Raw genomic sequence first — 21,612 nt, 5'->3', positions numbered from 1 at the left:
TGACACCACGTCAGCCATAGTTCAGCACCATCACCTTCTACAGGTGTGTTGATCATTAGTAATATGACACCACGTCAGCCATAGTTCAGCACCATCACCTTCTACAGGTGTGTTGATCATTAGTGATATGACACCACGTCAGCCATAGTTCAGCACCATCACCTTCTACAGGTGTGTAATATGACACCACGTCAGCCATAGTTCAGCACCATCACCTTCTACAGGTGTGTAATATGACACCACGTCAGCCATAGTTCAGCACCATCACCTTCTACAGGTGTGTTGATCATTAGTGATATGACACCACGTCAGCCATAGTTCAGCACCATCACCTTCTACAGGTGTGTTGATCATTAGTGATATGACACCACGTCAGCCATAGTTCAGCACCATCACCTTCTACAGGTGTGTTGATCATTAGTAATATGACACCACGTCAGCCATAGTTCAGCACCATCACCTTCTACAGGTGTGTTGATCATTAGTAATATGACACCACGTCAGCCATAGTTCAGCACCATCACCTTCTACAGGTGTGTTGATCATTAGTGATATGACACCACGTCAGACATAGTTCAGCACCATCACCTTCTACAGGTGTGTAATATGACACCACGTCAGCCATAGTTCAGCACCATCACCTTCTACAGGTGTGTTGATCATTAGTGATATGACACCACGTCAGCCATAGTTCAGCACCATCACCTTCTACAGGTGTGTTGATCATTAGTGATATGACACCACGTCAGCCATAGTTCAGCACCATCACCTTCTACAGGTGTGTTGATCATTAGTGATATGACACCACGTCAGCCATAGTTCAGCACCATCACCTTCTACAGGTGTGTAATATGACACCACGTCAGCCATAGTTCAGCACCATCACCTTCTACAGGTGTGTTGATCATTAGTGATATGACACCACGTCAGCCATAGTTCAGCACCATCACCTTCTACAGGTGTGTAATATGACACCACGTCAGCCATAGTTCAGCACCATCACCTTCTACAGGTGTGTTGATCATTAGTAATATGACACCACGTCAGCCATAGTTCAGCACCATCACCTTCTACAGGTGTGTTGATCATTAGTGATATGACACCACGTCAGCCATAGTTCAGCACCATCACCTTCTACAGGTGTGTTGATCATTAGTGATATGACACCACGTCAGCCATAGTTCAGCACCATCACCTTCTACAGGTGTGTAATATGACACCACGTCAGCCATAGTTCAGCACCATCACCTTCTACAGGTGTGTTGATCATTAGTGATATGACACCACGTCAGCCATAGTTCAGCACCATCACCTTCTACAGGTGTGTTGATCATTAGTGATATGACACCACGTCAGCCATAGTTCAGCACCATCACCTTCTACAGGTGTGTTGATCATTAGTGATATGACACCACGTCAGCCATAGTTCAGCACCATCACCTTCTACAGGTGTGTAATATGACACCACGTCAGCCATAGTTCAGCACCATCACCTTCTACAGGTGTGTTGATCATTAGTGATATGACACCACGTCAGCCATAGTTCAGCACCATCACCTTCTACAGGTGTGTTGATCATTAGTGATATGACACCACGTCAGCCATAGTTCAGCACCATCACCTTCTACAGGTGTGTTGATCATTAGTAATATGACACCACGTCAGCCATAGTTCAGCACCATCACCTTCTACAGGTGTGTTGATCATTAGTGATATGACACCACGTCAGCCATAGTTCAGCACCATCACCTTCTACAGGTGTGTTGATCATTAGTGATATGACACCACGTCAGCCATAGTTCAGCACCATCACCTTCTACAGGTGTGTAATATGACACCACGTCAGCCATAGTTCAGCACCATCACCTTCTACAGGTGTGTTGATCATTAGTGATATGACACCACGTCAGCCATAGTTCAGCACCATCACCTTCTACAGGTGTGTTGATCATTAGTAATATGACACCATTTCAGCCATAGTTCAGCACCATCACCTTCTACAGGTGTGTTGATCATTAGTGATATGACACCACGTCAGCCATAGTTCAGCACCATCACCTTCTACAGGTGTGTTGATCATTAGTAATATGACACCACGTCAGCCATAGTTCAGCACCATCACCTTCTACAGGTGTGTTGATCATTAGTGATATGACACCACGTCAGCCATAGTTCAGCACCATCACCTTCTACAGGTGTGTAATATGACACCACGTCAGCCATAGTTCAGCACCATCACCTTCTACAGGTGTGTAATATGACACCACGTCAGCCATAGTTCAGCACCATCACCTTCTACAGGTGTGTAATATGACACCACGTCAGCCATAGTTCAGCACCATCACCTTCTACAGGTGTGTAATATGACACCACGTCAGCCATAGTTCAGCACCATCACCTTCTACAGGTGTGTTGATCATTAGTAATATGACACCACGTCAGCCATAGTTCAGCACCATCACCTTCTACAGGTGTGTTGATCATTAGTGATATGACACCACGTCAGCCATAGTTCAGCACCATCACCTTCTACAGGTGTGTTGATCATTAGTGATATGACACCACGTCAGCCATAGTTCAGCACCATCACCTTCTACAGGTGTGTAATATGACACCACGTCAGCCATAGTTCAGCACCATCACCTTCTACAGGTGTGTTGATCATTAGTGATATGACACCACGTCAGCCATAGTTCAGCACCATCACCTTCTACAGGTGTGTTGATCATTAGTGATATGACACCACGTCAGCCATAGTTCAGCACCATCACCTTCTACAGGTGTGTTGATCATTAGTGATATGACACCACGTCAGCCATAGTTCAGCACCATCACCTTCTACAGGTGTGTTGATCATTAGTGATATGACACCACGTCAGCCATAGTTCAGCACCATCACCTTCTACAGGTGTGTTGATCATTAGTGATATGACACCACGTCAGCCATAGTTCAGCACCATCACCTTCTACAGGTGTGTTGATCATTAGTAATATGACACCACGTCAGCCATAGTTCAGCACCATCACCTTCTACAGGTGTGTTGATCATTAGTGATATGACACCACGTCAGCCATAGTTCAGCACCATCACCTTCTACAGGTGTGTTGATCATTAGTAATATGACACCACGTCAGCCATAGTTCAGCACCATCACCTTCTACAGGTGTGTTGATCATTAGTGATATGACACCACGTCAGCCATAGTTCAGCACCATCACCTTCTACAGGTGTGTAATATGACACCACGTCAGCCATAGTTCAGCACCATCACCTTCTACAGGTGTGTAATATGACACCACGTCAGCCATAGTTCAGCACCATCACCTTCTACAGGTGTGTAATATGACACCACGTCAGCCATAGTTCAGCACCATCACCTTCTACAGGTGTGTAATATGACACCACGTCAGCCATAGTTCAGCACCATCACCTTCTACAGGTGTGTTGATCATTAGTAATATGACACCACGTCAGCCATAGTTCAGCACCATCACCTTCTACAGGTGTGTTGATCATTAGTGATATGACACCACGTCAGCCATAGTTCAGCACCATCACCTTCTACAGGTGTGTTGATCATTAGTGATATGACACCACGTCAGCCATAGTTCAGCACCATCACCTTCTACAGGTGTGTAATATGACACCACGTCAGCCATAGTTCAGCACCATCACCTTCTACAGGTGTGTTGATCATTAGTGATATGACACCACGTCAGCCATAGTTCAGCACCATCACCTTCTACAGGTGTGTTGATCATTAGTGATATGACACCACGTCAGCCATAGTTCAGCACCATCACCTTCTACAGGTGTGTTGATCATTAGTGATATGACACCACGTCAGCCATAGTTCAGCACCATCACCTTCTACAGGTGTGTTGATCATTAGTGATATGACACCACGTCAGCCATAGTTCAGCACCATCACCTTCTACAGGTGTGTAATATGACACCACGTCAGCCATAGTTCAGCACCATCACCTTCTACAGGTGTGTAATATGACACCACGTCAGCCATAGTTCAGCACCATCACCTTCTACAGGTGTGTAATATGACACCACGTCAGCCATAGTTCAGCACCATCACCTTCTACAGGTGTGTAATATGACACCACGTCAGCCATAGTTCAGCACCATCACCTTCTACAGGTGTGTAATATGACACCACGTCAGCCATAGTTCAGCACCATCACCTTCTACAGGTGTGTTGATCATTAGTGATATGACACCACGTCAGCCATAGTTCAGCACCATCACCTTCTACAGGTGTGTTGATCATTAGTGATATGACACCACGTCAGCCATAGTTCAGCACCATCACCTTCTACAGGTGTGTTGATCATTAGTGATATGACACCACGTCAGCCATAGTTCAGCACCATCACCTTCTACAGGTGTGTTGATCATTAGTAATATGACACCACGTCAGCCATAGTTCAGCACCATCACCTTCTACAGGTGTGTTGATCATTAGTAATATGACACCACGTCAGTTTTTTTTTTTTTTACATTTGTGCGAGAAGTTGCAGGTATGCTTGAAATATTATTTTCCTTTCTTTGTAAAGTATCAGCAAACACAATGAGTGTAAATGTCAACAAGGATGTTTCCTGAGTATTTTCTCGATCTTTAAACAAACTTTTTTTTCCCTCCTGTATATTTAGTCTTAATCTATATGAATAATATGTGTATTAGTTATGTTCCATCTGCTTGTTTCGTTTTCAGACAATCATCTGTTTGTGTATCTAAATTGTGAAATATATTTAAAAAAAAATAAAAGGCTTGTCTATGTGTGAGGGGGTGGGGGGGGGGGGAAATCAAGTAATAAAAATATGTTTTTGTTGAAATACTGTATTTTCATATTTCTCTCCACCCTTGATACGTCCTGAAGTGACAAAGTAGAAATCAGTTACACAATGACATCATGGGCAAACAAAGTGGTGATTCGAATAAAACTTTATTGACTTTGAGTCCAGACGGTAAAGGGGCAAATTACAGGCTTCTGAACCCGAAAAACGTGGAACTTTTTTTTGTTATTGTTGTTGTTGTTGTTTATTTTTCATCCATTTGGTACAATTTTTCGTACAAAAACTACGTGCACCCTAAGTAATCAATTATGCAGCATTACAAACCACAAAAAAATACCAGTTTTACATGATCAAATACTGCACATAGAAAACATTTACAAAGCATCAGGTATAAAAGTACAGCTCCTTGTCTTTGCCATCCTTCAATCAGACAATCTGCTACACTTCGCTCTTTTCAAACTCAGTATGTGAATGTCTCATGGAGTCTAGAAGATAGTCCAAACCAATAAGTAAAGACCCCCCCCACACCACACCATGTTCCCTAAGAATCTACCTTTACAGTTGATAGCAGGGCAACATACATTTATGTGTGTGTGAATAAGTGTGGCTGAAGCATTTTAATCTAGATAATCGAAATAACCCAAAAAAGATTATCAGAAACATTAACGTTGCTGCCTTTTTTGAGAGGAGGTTCCCTGGCTGGGGACGTCCATGTGAAGGCTGTCTTTAAAGAGGGTTTGCTACTGTGGTCTACAACATGGCTCTGGGAGATTCTCATCTGTGTTTTGTGACAGACAGTCAGAAGTTTATAGACAAAATGGCTGCTCAGGAACTTGTGCTGTGATTTAACGACGATTAGAACATTTGACAATGTTGACAAACAGCATTTACAGCAGCAGCAGTAAAATTAGAGAGAGAGAAAAAAACAACCCACAATATTCTTATCGTTGACAAGCACACAGCACTTGTCTCTTTGATTTTTCTCATGGAAAAGTTTAGGGTTCATCGTAAAAAATGTTCTCTGTTCTCAATGCATTGAGTGCTTTGTGAGTCAATGGTGCTGAGCATCTGAAAACAGTCAAATTTGATATGATTTCTGCTGAACTAGATGTTATCAAGAGTTTGATTTAAATACTGCCTAGTGATACTTTGTACGGTACTCTCAATAATGGGCTAGACCAATGTTTTGTTCTTCAACACTATGGCAGCGTCTATGTTAAAATGTTCAACATCTATGTCATTGTTCTGATTTGTGAAAGGGTGCCCCTGCCGTTCACACTCTGTTGTGATGTTTGTTCTCATTGGAATAGAAAACAGTCAGAGGTATCTAGGCCAGCCCTACTAGTCAAGGTCTAACAGACATAACTAAGTCCTCTGACACAAGAACATACGTTATTATTATTGGCAGAAGAAGAACTCTATATCAGTAGGATGGAAGACTAAATTAATGCTACAATTAAATACAATTGTTCATATTTCTTTCAATTCACAGATTTCCCCATGACACAGTGCCGAGTGCCTTCAGAAAGTGTTCAAAACCCCGTTTCTTAGATTTAGTTTTTGTTACAGCCTGCATTTATTTTGTTTCATTGGCCTACACACAATAACCCCATAATGTCAAAGAGGAATATAGAAATTTGTAGACATTTTTGCAAATTAATAAACAATTAAAAGCCAATCTTGAGTCAATAAGTATTCGACCCCTTTGTTATGGCAAACATAAACACGTTCAGGAGTAAACATGTGCTTTAATAAGTCCCATAATAAGATGCATGGACTCTGTGTGCAATAATAGTGATTAAACATAATTTTAAATGAATAATTAATCTCTGTACCCCCACACATACAATTATCTGTAAGGTCCCTCAGTCGAGCAGTGAATTCCAAACACAGACTCAACCACAAAGACCAGGGAGGTTTTCCAATGCCTCACAAAGAAGGGCACCTATTGGAAGGGTAAAAAAAAAAAAAGCAGACATTGAATATCCCTTTGAGCATGGGGAACTTTTTAATTACACTTTGGATGGTGTTTCAATACACCCAGTCACTACAAAGATAAAGGGGTCCTTCCTAACTCAGTTGCCGGAGAGGAAGGAAACCACTCAGGGATTTCACCATGAGGTCAATGGTGACTTTAAAACAGTTACAGAGTTTAATGGCTGTGATCGGAGAGAACTGAGGATGGATCAACAACATTGTAGTTACTCCACAATATTGACTTAATGAAAAGAAGAAAGCCTAAACAGAATAAAATAGTCCCAAACATGCATCATGTTTGTATCAAGGCACTAAAGTAAAATTGCAAAAAATGTGGCAAAGAAATTAGCTTTATGTCATGAATACAAAGTGTTATGTTTAGGGTAAATCCAACACAAAACATCACTGAGTACAACTCTTCATATTTTCAAGCATGGTGGTGGCTGCGTCATGTTATGGGTATGCTTGTCATCGGCAAAGACTAGGGAATTGTTTTTGGGATAGAAATATACAAACTAGAGCTAAGCACAGGCAAAATCCTAGCACAGACACTGGGAGGCAAATTCACCTTTCAGCAGGACAATAACCTTAAACACAAAGCCAAATATACACAGGAGTTGCTTTCCAAGACGACATTGAATGTATCAGTGGCCTAGTTACAGTTTTGACTTAAATAGGCATGGACATTTATGTCAAGACTTGAAAATGTCTGTCTAGCAATGATCAACAACCAACTTGACAGAGTTTGAATAATTAAAAAAAATAATAATTAGAAAACTTCGTACAATCCAGGTGTGTAAAACTCTTAGAGACTTACCCAGAAAGACTCAGGGTAAAATATTCTAACATGCATTGACTCAGGGGGTTGTGAATACTTATGTAAATGTGACATTTCTGTATTTAATTTTCAATACATTTGATGACATTTGTAAATTAACGTATATTTTCAATTTGCCATTATAGGTTATTGTGTGTCGATGGAAGAATTAAAAATATTTAATCAGGCTGTAGAAAATGTAGAATCTGCCAACGGCTATGAATATTTTCTGAAAGCTCTGTGTTTCTAAATGGATTAAATCACCATTATCGTCATCATATCGTTATATCATTAAATACAATCAATTCTGTAACACTAGAAAATGTAGAATCCGTCAACGTTCCATGAGTATTTTCTGTAGGCTCTGTATCATATCGTTATATCATTAAATACAATAAATTCTTCAAAGTAACTATGCCGTAAATATTGTTAGGTTTACTAAAGTACAAATGTGTATTAAATGTACACTTAATATCAACTTCATAAATAAAATGGTACATTTATCTTGATTTAAAAAATTAAAATAAATAATAAATAATAAAATGGTAAATTTATCTTGATTTAAAAAATAAAAATAAATAATAAATAATAAAATGGTAAATTTATCTTGATTTAAAAAATAAAAATAAATAATAAATAATAAAATGGTAAATTTATCTTGATTTAAAAAATAAAAATAAATAATAAATAATAAAATGGTAAATTTATCTTGATTTAAAAAATAAATAAATAATATAAAACGTGTTAATTCAGTGGATCGGATATCGTCTAAATTCAACATTAAATAAATCACTACATTTGCCCAGATCATATGCCTTATTCATGCCTAGGTTAAAGGTCAAACCACAGAGCCTGTTCTTGTTAAATAAATAACCAAAGATACAGGATAACAGCGACTGAACCGATACAGGTGAGTCAGCCTGGAGAAAAAGACTGCAGTGAAACGGCATACAACAAACAGCTACACTATGGTGTCAGGATGAACAAATACATTCAGAAAACTAGACATTTACAGAGAGATACTTCAGTAACAGTATTTCAAGAAAAATACTTGTTTTGTTTACTTTTTAAAAAGGTGTTTTGTTCAAACTTTCAATCGTGTACCAGTGCTACAACAGTAGAGTAACGTCTCCTAACGAAAATAAGGCCACTGTAAACTGGACAAAGCCCTCATTTTTTTTAAACGAGAATATAAATACACATTTCCTCATCATCACCTTGCAGTCATGGTTCCATAACTCGTTCATCTAAAATTGATTTTCTCCCATCATTTACAAAAATAAAATGGCAGCATAATACTCATTAAAAGACAAAACATTTGTAGTTGGTTTCAGACATTAATAAACCAGTCGCTCAGAACACTGAGAAAAGTTCTAGAACATGTCTAAGTGAACATTCTAGAAGAGAGAAAGCTCGTGAACGGTTACATTTCAAGCAACAACAAAACAAAACAAAACAATGAAATAATCTCTATAAAAATGGCTCTTATTTAACCACGACAGGAGACATCGTCAGTGTATGGGGGAGACATTCACCACTTCACTGTGTAGTATCTTAAAGCTGTGGCTAAACAGATGCAGGAGAATATATCTGGCTCTTCAACATTGACAAAGCATAGCTGCAAATAGTCAATATACCCCGTTCATTCTAACTCCCTGTTCAGGAGCATCAACATTCCGTCACATGCCAAGCCATGCACGAAAATACAAACAAACTACTATCCACTTTTTCCCCTTTCTGATTGTCAGCCTCTCTGCTATGTCTCTCACACACTCACACATATGCTTATTCTCACTAAATCACTCTCATCAAACCCTGTGTTGACAATCCATTTTTGCTTGAATGAAGACATCAACACTCTACAACCATCCATCCAGCTCCAAGGTGAAGTTTCCCCTGGGTACAGATCTAGGATCAGCTTCCCCTTCCCTAATCCTAACCTTAACCATTAGTGGGGGAAATGCTAAACTGAACCAAGATCAGTGTCTAGGAGCAATGTGCTAAGGTCATCCTTCTGACGAGGACTCGATGTCATGACGTCACCCAGCTCAACTCACTCACAAAGACCATCATCCCCTTTCAGCAGAGATGCTCTACCTGATACATAAAACTCTTTCCTTTAACAGTCCTGTTGCTTTACTTTACAGTCCTGTTGCTTTACAGTCCTGTTGCTTTACTTTACAGTCCTGTTGCTTTACAGTCCTGTTGCTTTACTTTACATTCCTGTTGCTTTACTTTACAGTCATGTTGCTTTACTTTACAGTCCTGTTGATTTACAGTCCTGTTGCTTTACTTTACAGTCCTGTTGCTTTACTTTACAGTCCTGTTGCTTTACTTTACAGTCCTGTTGCTTTACAGTCCTGCTGCTTTACAGTCATTTTGCTTTACTTTACAGTCCTGTTGGTTCACTTTACAGTCCTGTTGCTTTACTTTACAGTCCTGTTGCTTTACTTTACAGTCCTGTTGCTTTACTTTACAGTCCTTTTGCTTTACAGTCCTGTTGATTTACAGTCCTGTTGCTTTACTTTACAGTCCTGTTGCTTTCCTTTAACAGTCCTGTTGCTTTACTTTACAGTCCTGTTGCTTTACAGTCCTGTTGCTTTACTTTACAGTCCTGTTGCTTTCCTTTAACAGTCCTGTTGCTTTACTTTACAGTCCTGTTGCTTTACTTTACAGTCCTGTTGCTTTACAGTCCTGTTGCTTTACTTTACAGTCCTGTTGGTTCACTTTACAGTCCTGTTGATTTACAGTCCTGTTGCTTTACTTTACAGTCCAGTTGCTTTACAGTCCTGTTGCTTTACAGTCCTGTTGCTTAACTTTACAGTCCCTTGCTTAACTTTACAGTCCTGTTGCTTTACAGTCCTGTTGCTTTACTTTACAGTCATGTTGCTTTCCTTTAACAGTCCTGTTGCTTTACTTAACAGTCCTGTTGCTTTACTTTACAGTCCTGTTGCTTTACTTAACAGTCCTGTTGCTTTACTTTACAGTCCTGTTGCTTTACAGTCCTGTTGCTTTACTTTACAGTCCTGTTGCTTTCCTTTAACAGTCCTGTTGCTTTACTTAACAGTCCTGTTGCTTTACTTTACAGTCCTGTTGCTTTACAGTCCTGTTGCATTACAGTCCTGTTGCTTTACTTTACAGTCCTGTTGGTTCACTTCACAGTCCTGTTGCTTTACTTTACAGTCCTGTTGCTTTACTCTAAAGTCCTGTTGGTTTACTTTACAGTCCTGCTGCTTAACAGTCCTGTTGCTCTACTTTACAGTCCTGTAGCTTTACTTTACAGTCCTGTTGCTTTACAGTCCTGTTTCTTTACTTTACAGTCCTGTTGGTTCACTTCACAGTCCTGTTGCTTTACTTTACAGTCCTGTTGCTTTACTTTACAGTCCTGTTGCTTCACCTTAACAGTCCTGTTGCTTTACTTTACAGTCCTGTTGCTTTACTTTACAGTCATGTTGCTTTACTTTACAGTCATGTTGGTTTACTTTACAGTCCTGCTTCTTAACAGTCCTGTTGCTCTACTTTACAGTCCTGTAGCTTTACTTTACAGTCCTGTTGCTTTACAGTCCTGTTGCTTTACTTTACAGTCCTGTTGGTTCACTTCACAGTCCTGTTGCTTTACTTTACAGTCCTGTTGCTTTACTCTACAGTCCTGTTGGTTTACTTTACAGTCCTGTTGCTTTACAGTCCTGTTGCTTTACTTTACAGTCCTGTTGCTTTACTTTACAGTCCTGTTGGTTCACTTTACAGTCCTGTTGCTTTACAGTCCTGTTGCTTTACAGTCATGTTGCTTTACAGTCATGTTGCTTTACTTTACAGTCCTGTTGCTTTACTTTACAGTCATGTTGCTTTACTTTACAGTCATGTTGCTTTACTTTACAGTCATGTTGCTTTACAGTCCTGTTGCTTTACAGTCCTGTTGCTTTACTTTACAGTCCTGTTGCTTCACTTTAGTCCTGTTGCTTTACAGTCCTGTTGCTTCCCTTTACAGTCCTGTTGCTTTACTTTACAGTCCTGTTGCTTAACTTTACAGTCCTGTGGCTTCACTTTACAGTCCTGTTGCTTCACTTTAACAGTCCTGTTGCTTTACAGTCCTGTTGCTTACTTTACAGTCCTGTTGCTTCACTTTAACAGTCCTGTTGCTTTACAGTCCTGTTGCTTTACTTTACAGTCATGTTGCTTTACTTTACAGTCCTGTTGCTTCATTTTAACAGTCTTGGTGCTTTCAGTTAAGCCAGTTTTTCTGCATGGTACTTAATAAAAATTATTCAAAACATTTGTGTTACTGGTACCAAAGAAACCCAACGTTTGACCATGTAAATGTAAGAATACACCAGGTGGACTGTAAAGTAAAATGAACCAACGTAACAATGCCTGACCACGTCTGCAACTCAGCATATATCAATGCTTGGGTTTTCTACTAACAGGTAATTGTGCCACAACTCGAGTGAAGTAGAATTTACAGGTGGCCCTAATAACAAATAACTACACATTCTTCAGTAGCTGACATATGACCTTTGGCCCTTCTGTCTGATCTTTGAATTAATAAACATCACATAGTTCAAGCAATACATATCATTTCAAAGACAAATCACACTACTACTACTATACTTTTGGAGAAAAGCAATATGTCAACACTGTTCCTTTTTTGGTAGCAATAATGGCCTCCATTTCGGACACGCTCGGAAAATACCTTATATACTTATGAAAAGGAGCAGTCTCTTTATATTAGGGGACACATATAGTACCAGTCAACAGTTTGGACACACCTACTCATTGCAGAGTTTTTCGTTTTTGTTTTTATTACTATTTTTCTACATTGTATAATAATATTTAAGACATCAAAACTATGAAATAACACATACGGAATCATGTAGCAACCAAAAAAAAGTGTTAAACAAATCAAAATATAATTTTTATATTTGAGATTCTTCAAAGTAGCCACCTTTTTGCCTTGATGACAGCTTTTGTAGACTCGTTTGACTTTTGACTGGTACTATACATTCACACTCTTCCTCTTTTCAAACTTCTTAAGTTCTGTTGTGAAAATTGTGTAGCTACTAGCTACTCAATATATATTTACGGGAGCCATGCAACCTCATACGAGTTCCCAAACACGTCAATCGCAAAATATCTACAGAGACATTTTCAATAGTTCAACGGGACTAAAGATCCAGCTGTTCTTCTTGTTTTCATTTAAACAGTGTTAAAGTTATTTCAATAGAAGTTTCGTTGCGTTTGTCTTTTTTCCTTTCCTCTCCTCTTTCCAATAAACATATTTGTGTTTCTATCAGCAGTCACTCGTGCAATTCGTTGAAGAAAACAAATACAAATACGTCGTGCCAGCTGTCCACATTATATATATATATATATATAAATAAAGTACATTTAAAACTACTTCATAAACATGACAGTACATTATTCAACTGATTGAGAGAAAAAGTGCTCCATAGCCCTGACTAAATATAACAATCAACACTAACGATAAAGTGCTGACAAAACTGTGAGATAAGACATTTGATAAGAATGTCAAATGCTATTCTTGAACAGAGTTTAAACTGTTCCCGGGAATGTCTTTGTCTGTCTCTCTCCACAGCAGGTTCCAATGGCCAGTGTCTCCAGAATCTCTCTCCTCAGCAGGTTCCAATGGCCGGTATCAACAGAATCTCTCTCTACAGCAGGTTCCAATGGCCAGTGTCTCCAGAATCTCTCTCTACAGCAGGTTCCAATGGCCAGTATCTACAGAATCTCTCTCCACAACAGGTTCCAATGGGCAGTGTCTACAGAATCTCTCTCCACAGCAGGTTCCAATGGCCAGTGTCTCCAGAATCTCTCTCAACAGCAGGTTCCAATGGCCAGTATCTACAGAATCTCTCTCAACAGCAGGTTCCAATGGCCAGAGTCTACAGAATCTCTCTCAACAGCAGGTTCCAATGGCCAGAGTCTACAGAATCTCTATCAACAGCAGGTTCCAATGGCCAGAGTCTACAGAATCTCTCTCAACAGCAGGTTCCAATGGCCAGAGTCTACAGAATCTCTCTCAACAGCAGGTTCCAATGGCCAGAGTCTACAGAATCTATCTCCACAACAGGTTCCAATGGCCAGTGTCTCCAGAATCTCTCATCACAACAGGTTCCAATGGCCGGTATCTACAGAACCACTAAAGATTGTTTACGATATGCCAGCCTTCATCTTAAATGGGCATGTTTGGTCTCAATGATATTCCTCCTGGTCACAAAATAAAAGCTACTGCGTGAAGAATTCCTTCATGTCATTATTTGTTGCGTATGCAATGTCTCCATGAAAGCATGTGATAAATTTAACTCTGAACTGAAATTCAGTCAATCAACAGCGTTAACAACATTTGTTGAAATATTTTTCACGATGGAAGTTTGGTCATTGCAGCCAACTAGCATAGGACATTAGAAACATTGAGTACATTTACATGCACACAAATAATGTGATATTTAATTTGTTGTTTTATTTAACTAGGCAAGTCAGTTAAGAACAAATTCTTATTTTTAATGACAGCCTAGGAACAGTGGGTTAATTAACTGCCTGTTCAGGGGGCAGAGCGACATTATTTTTTACCTCGTCAGCTCGGGGATTCAATCCAGCAACCTTTCAGTTACTGGCCCAACACTCTAACCACTAGGCTACCTGCTCTAACCACTAGGCTACCTGCTGGTTACTGGCCCAATGCTCTAACCACTAGGCTACCTGCTCTAACCACTAGGCTACCTGCTGGTTACTGGCCCAATGCTCTAACCACTAGGCTACCTGCCTCTAACCACTAGACTACCTGCTCTAACCACTAGACTACCTGCTCTAACCACTAGGCTACCTGCTCTAACCACTAGACTACCTGCTCTAACCACTAGGCTACCTGCTCTAACCACTAGACTACCTGCTCTAGCCACTAGGCTACCTGCTCTAACCACTAGACTACCTGCTCTAACCACTAGGCTACCTGCTCTAGCCACTAGGCTACCTGCTCTAACCACTAGGTTACCTGCCTCTAACCACTAGACTACCTGCCTCTAACCACTAGACTACCTGCTCTAACCACTAGGCTACCTGCTCTAACCACTAGGCTACCTGTCTCCTCTAACTACTAGGCTACCTGCTCTAACCACTAGGCTACCTGCCTCTAACCACTAGGCTACCTGCCTCTAACCACTAGGCTACCTGCTCTAACCACTAGGCTACCTGCTCTAACCACTAGACTACCTTCCTCTAACCACTAGGCTATCTGCTCTACCCAATATACTACCTGCCTCTAACCACTAGACTACCTGCCTCTAACCACTAGGCTACCTGCTCTAACCACTAGGCTACCTGCTCTAACCACTAGACTACCTGCTCTAACCACTAGGCTACCTGCTCTAACCACTAGGCCACCTGCCTCTAACCACTAGGCTACCTGCTCTAACCACTAGGCTACCTGCCTCTAACCACTAGGCTACCTGCTCTAACCACCAGACTACCTGCTCTAACCACCAGACTACCTGCTCTAACCACTAGGCTACCTGCTCTAACCACTAGGCTACCTGCCTCTAACCACTAGGCTACCTGCTCTAACCACTAGGCTACCTGCTCTAACCACCAGACTACCTGCTCTAACCACTAGGCTACCTGCTCTAATCACTAGGCTACCTGCTCTAACCACTAGGCTACCTGCCTCTAACCACTAGACTACCTGCCTCTAACCACTAGGCTACCTGCTCTAACCACTAGGTTACCTGCCTCTAACCACTAGGCTACCTTCCACTAACCACTAGGCTACCTGCTCTAACCACTAGGCTACCTTCCACCCCAAAAAGTATTGCCCGAACAGATGCCATATTCAACTCATTATGGCAGAAGGTTGAGTATGGAAAAAGCATGTACACACATTACTATCTTAATCGGTGTACGGTTAAAATCGAAGTAAGCATTTCCTGATTTTCTGAGCAAACGTTCAAATTATTGGGACGTGTAAACAGCTGAATCGGCGTTGTTCCAGCTGTGTATTTGATCTGCCAGCAGCTCAAGCCCTCCTTTTATGTCTGAGTGAACACAGAAAAACCTGTGTAGTAGTATGTATCATCTTAGAAATGGTTTTGACAAACAAACGTTATATGTCCATGCTCAGAATCAAATTGGCTTTTGCAAAAATAACCCGGTTGCTCTGGTAGAACAATTATTTGGATTGGAAATGTTCCTGTTTTTATCAACAAAATCCCATCGTCTGATTTCAGATGTGTCCATGTAAACGGGATTATTAGGGAAATTGTTCTTCTTACAAAGCATGTAAACATTTAAACAAACTATTATATTAATCTGACTTATTCACAATAATCACATGATTGTGTGCGTGTAGCAGCAATCAATAAGAATTTAGAGAGGGCTGATTTAAGAAGAGGTATAAGAGTCCTGGCCAATAAGTGATCGGTGTGTCCAGATCCCATGATGATATGCGAAACTGTTGACCAGGAGAAATGTCCATATCAGCAAATGAGATCACAATACACTTTGAGTTTGAGCTTGTGCAGGAACTAATCAGATGTCATCTACTGTTTGAACAGGAACTAATCAGATGTCAACTACTGTTTGAACAGGAACTAATCAGATGTCTACTACTGGTTGAACAGGAACTAATCAGATGTCAACTACTGTTTGAACGGGAACTAATCAGATGTCATCTACTGTTTGAACAGGAACTAATCAGATGTCAACTACTGGTTGAACAGGAACTAATCAGATGTCATCTACTGTTTGAACAGGAACTAATCAGACGCCATCTACTGGTTGAACAGGAACTAATCAGATGGCATCTACTGGTTGAACAGGAACTAATCAGACGCCATCTACTGGTTGAACAGGAACTAATCAGATGTCAACTACTGGTTGAACAGGAACTAATCAGATGTCAACTACTGGTTGAACAGGAACTAATCAGATGGCATCTACTGGTTGAACAGGAACTAATCAGACACCATCTACTGGTTGTTGAAGGTACTTGAGAATACAATATATATCTGTGCTGCTGGGGTTTACATTGCTGAGAGAACAGTGACGTGACCACATAACCTCAGGGGCTAAAGTGTAATGTTGACCCAGGTGGCAGTCAGTACCCATTAATCAGACACCGGCCTATGTGTTTTGGGGGACATCCATGCGTGGGTGTGTCCTGGGTGGGAGATCCTACCACAGACATCAGAAAGACTTCTATCTTACCAATGCTTCCCACTTCCTAATTACGGTCAGAAACAGGAAGTGAAGATAAGAAACTTAAACAGGAAATCAAGAGGAAGTTGATCCAAAAGGTGCTGGTCTTTACAGTAGACATGTTGTGGGGCAGAAGCAAACAGTATCGCCTCTGGAATATGAAGTCCAGTGTGGTTCGTACTAACAGGGTCTACAATGACCGACGACTATAGCCCAGACTACCCAGAAGCCTTTGAGTTCAATGCTCTTGCGGAAGGAGGAGAATGGTTCCTGTCAGTTTGTCTGTTGGTCCTCCTGTGTCCCACAACGCCGCTTATTTACGAGAGATTGCTGGTAGGTTTGGAATTTGTTTGTTCTGTATGGAAACGATGTCCCTCCATCTCCTAAAACTCGAGTGTTACGTTCTTCATGTTCTTTAGACAGTGACTGATTAGCTAAATAAATAAAGTAGCATCTACATATCTGATTAGAGTCTTAAAGGCAAGCAAAAAAAACAACAACAAAAAAACTTTAAAATGTCTCAATAAGGGTTGCAAGCAAACGTGTAGGATGCAGCCAACACACACATGAACACACATCTCTATATTTTATCTATCTAACATCTATATACTTATTAACTCTGGCTTGTGAAAATGAGAAGATTAGCGCTGCTACCTCACATAATAGTGATTATGTAAACATCCTGTCGATTTGTGTTAATAACGTGGCCTTTCTTTCTCCTGTTCAGCCTGTGTGTTTTTAGAAGAGCTTAAACACAATGTTTGCATTCCTTCTAACTCATAGACTCTGCTACATATCAGTACGTAGATATTGCATTCCTTCTAACTCATAGACTCTGCTACATATCAATACGTAGATATTGTATAACTAGCACTCCTGATAGTAACAATAAAAATTGCTTTGGTTTTAAAAAATAAAGTCGTTTTTCTTCTTAGTTTGGCATAGAGAGTTTAAAAACTGGTTTCGGAATGACCTGACCCTGGGATGAGAAGTAGTGCCTTGACTTGTGTCCCAAATGGCACCCTTTTCCCTCTGGTCAGTAGTAGTTAACTATAGAGGGAATAGGCTGCCATTTTGGGACACAACCTTGGAATTCTGGGATCAGGGAATGTCGAATGGGGCATCCACTCAACGGGGCAGGGATTCTGAGACGGGACAGGAGGCAGGGATTCTGAGAGGGGACAGGGATTCTGAGAGGGGACAGGGATTCTGAGATGGGACAGGGATTCTGAGACAGGACAGGGGACAGGGATTCTGAGATGGGACAGGGGACAGGGATTCTGAGATGGGAGAGGGATTCTGAGATGGGACAGGGGACAGGGATTCTGAGATGGGACAGGGATTCTGAGAGGGGACAGGGGACAGGGATTCTGAGATGGGACAGGGATTCTGAGAGGGGACAGGGGACAGGGGGCAGGGATTCTGAGATGGGACAGGGATTCTGAGATGGGACAGGGGACAGGGATTCTGAGATGGGACAGGGATTCTGAGATGGGACAGGGATTCTGAGATGGGACAGGGATTCTGTGATGGGACAGGGATTCTGAGATGGGACAGGGATTCTGAGATGGGACAGGGATTCTGAGACGGGACAGGGGGCAGGGGACAGGGATTCTGAGATGGGACAGGGATTCTGAGAGGGGACAGGGATTCTGAGATGGGACAGGGGACAGGGATTCTGAGAGGGGGCAGGGATTCTGAGAGGGGGCAGGGATTCTGAGATGGGACAGGGATTCTGAGATGGGACAGGGATTCTGATATGGGACAGGGGACAGGGATTCTGAGAGGGGACAGAGATTCTGAGATGGGACAGGGGGCAGGGGACAGGGATTCTGAAATGGGACAGGGATTCTGAGACGGGACAGGAGGCAGGGGACAGGGATTCTGAAATGGGACAGGGAACAGGGGACAGGGATTCTGAGACGGGACAGGAGGCAGGAGACAGGGATTCTGAGAGGGGACAGGGACTCTGAGAGGGGACAGGGATTCTGAGACGGGACAGGAGGCAGGGGACAGGGATTCTGAAATGGGACAGGAGGCAGGGGGCAGGGATTCTGAGACGGGACAGGAGGCAGGGGACAGGGATTCTGAAATGGGACAGGGAACAGGGGACAGGGATTCTGAGACGGGACAGGAGGCAGTGGACAGGGATTCTGAAATGGGACAGGGAACAGGGGACAGGGATATTGGGCAGTAAGTAACGCTACTATAATGCAATGCTCTGGTAAATCATGTTATCTGACGTAGTTATGGGGATGGATCTGAGGATCTGTGTGTGTGTGTGTATGTGTGTGTGTGTGTGTGTGTGTGTGTGTGTGTGTGTGTGTGTGTGTGTGTACTATATAGTTCTCTCTGTCTAGCTACAGGAGGGGCTGGTGGCACAGCTCTCCAGTGAGGACTGGGACAGTCGTCGTGTGAGGGGTCCGATGTCAGCCAGAGACGAGGTGGGGAACAGCTTGTACCATCCGCTCACCGTGGCACCAAGGTCCAACTCATCCAGCATGATCTGAGCCATGCCCATGAAACACTTGTGGTCCATCCGCCCATAGTCACCCCACACAATCACCTGGGAGAGAGAGAGAGGGAGAGAGAGAGAGAGAGAGAGAGAGAGAGAGAGAGAGAGGGAGAGAGACAGAGAGAGAGAGAGAGAGAGAGAGAGAGAGGGAGAGAGGGAGAGAGAGAGGGAGAGGGAGAGGGAGAGGGAGGGAGAGACAGAGAGAGAGAGAGAGAGAGAGAGAGAGGAAATTAAGTCAATGCTTTGATTAGCTAACCAAAATATTGTATCGCTGCAAGAGATTCAAGAAAATTACAATGCATTTTGGAAAGTATTCAGGCCCCTTGACTTTTTCCAAATTTTGTTACGGTACATTCTTATTCTAAAATGTATTAAATCATTTTTTCCCCCTCGTCAATCTACACATAAATCCCCATAATGACAAAGCAAATTGTTAATTAATTAATTTTTGCAAATTAAAAAAAAAAAAAAAATATCACTTTTGCATAAGTTTGTCTGGGCGGCCAGCTCTAGTCTTGGTCGTCCCAAACTTATTCAATTTAAGAATGATGGAGGCCACTGTGTTCTTGGGGACCTTCAATGCTGCAGAATGTTTTGGAGCCATCTGTACCTCGACACAATCCTGTCTCGTGGCTCTACGGACAATTCCTTCAACCTCTTGGCTTGATTTTTGCTCTGACATGCTGTGGGACCTTTTATATAGACAGGTGTGCGCCTTTCCAAATCATGTCCAATCAAATGAATTTACCACAGGTGGACTCCAATCAAGTTGTAGAAACATCTCAAGGATGATCAATGGAAACAGGATGCACCCGAGCTCAATTTAGAGTCTCATAGCAAAGGGTCTGAATACTGATGTAAATAAGGTATTTCTGTTTTTTTATTTTAATAGATTCGCAAAAATATCAAAAAAAACTGTTTTCGCTTTGTCATTATGCGGTATTGTGATGTCATTATGTGGTATTGTGATGTCATTATGGGGTATTATGATGTCATTATGCGGTATTGTGATGTCATTATGTGGTATTGTGATGTCATTATGGGGTATTGTGATGTCATTATGCGGTATTGTGATGTCATTATGGGGTATTATGATGTTATTATGGGGTATTGTGATGTCATTATGCGGTATTGTGATGTCATTATGTGGTATTGTGATGTCATTATGCGGTATTGTGATGTCATTATGGGTTATTGTGATGTCATTATGAGGTATTGTGATGTCATTATGCGGTATTGTGATGTCATTATGGGGTATTATGATGTCATTATGGGGTATTGTGATGTCATTATGAGGTATTGTGATGTCATTATGGGGTATTATGATGTCATTATGGGGTATTGTGATGTCATTATGGGGTATTGTGATGTCATTATGCGGTATTGTGATGTCATTATGCAGTATTGTGATGTCATTATGGGGTATTGTGATGTCATTATGGGGTATTGTGATGTCCTTATGTGGTATTGTGATGTCATTATGGGGTATTGTGATGTCATTATGGGGTATTGTGATGTCATTATGGGGTATTGTGATGTCATTATGGGGTATTGTGATGTCATTATGGGGTGTGATGTCATTATGGGGTATTGTGATGTCCTTATGGGTGTGATGTCGTGATGTCATTATGAGGTATTGTGATGTCATTATGGGTAGTGTGATGTCATTATGGGGTATTGTGATGTCCTTATGGGTGTGATGTCGTGATGTCATTATGAGGTATTGTGATGTCGATATGGGTAGTGTGATGTCATTATGGGGTATTGTGATGTCATTATGGGGTATTGTGATGTCATTATGGGGTATTGTGATGTCCTTATGGGGTATTGTGATGTCATTATGGGGTATTTTGATGTCCTTATGGGGTGTGATGTCATTATGGGGTATTGTGATGTTCTTATGGGGTTTTGTGATGTCATTATGGGGTATTGTGATGTAATTATGGGGTATTGTGATGTCATTATGGGGTATTGTGATGTCATTATGGGGTGTGATGTCATTATGGGGTATTGTGATGTCCTTATGGGTGTGATGTCGTGATGACATTATGAGGTATTGTGATGTCATTATGGGGTATTGTGATGTCATTATGGGGTATTGTGATGTCATTATGGGGTATTGTGATGTCATTATGGGGTATTGTGATGTCATTATGGGGTATTGTGATGTCATTGTGGGGTATTGTGATGTCATTATGGGGTATTGTGATGTTATTATGGGGTATTGTGATGTCATTATGTGGTATTGTGATGTCATTATGGGGTATTGTGATGTCCTTATGGGGT

The 21,612-nt window shown here is 41.3% G+C and overlaps 1 protein-coding gene across 1 annotated transcript in view; it reads right to left on the bottom strand.

The window, feature by feature from the left end:
- Positions 1-19,167: 19,167 nt before the first annotated feature.
- LOC139372783 (regulating synaptic membrane exocytosis protein 3-like) overlaps positions 19,168-21,612 on the bottom strand; it is a 67,614-nt gene continuing 65,169 nt past the window's right edge. The window contains exon 7 of the mRNA XM_071112587.1: positions 19,168-19,377. Coding sequence (XP_070968688.1) covers positions 19,168-19,377 — 210 coding nt within the window. The remainder of the gene's footprint in view (positions 19,378-21,612) is intronic.

The sequence above is a fragment of the Oncorhynchus clarkii genome, chromosome 18 (assembly GCF_045791955.1).
Source record: "Oncorhynchus clarkii lewisi isolate Uvic-CL-2024 chromosome 18, UVic_Ocla_1.0, whole genome shotgun sequence".
NCBI lineage: Eukaryota > Metazoa > Chordata > Actinopteri > Salmoniformes > Salmonidae > Oncorhynchus > Oncorhynchus clarkii.
Note: the sequence above shows the minus strand (reverse complement) of the source record. Positions and strands in the feature narration are given on the sequence as shown.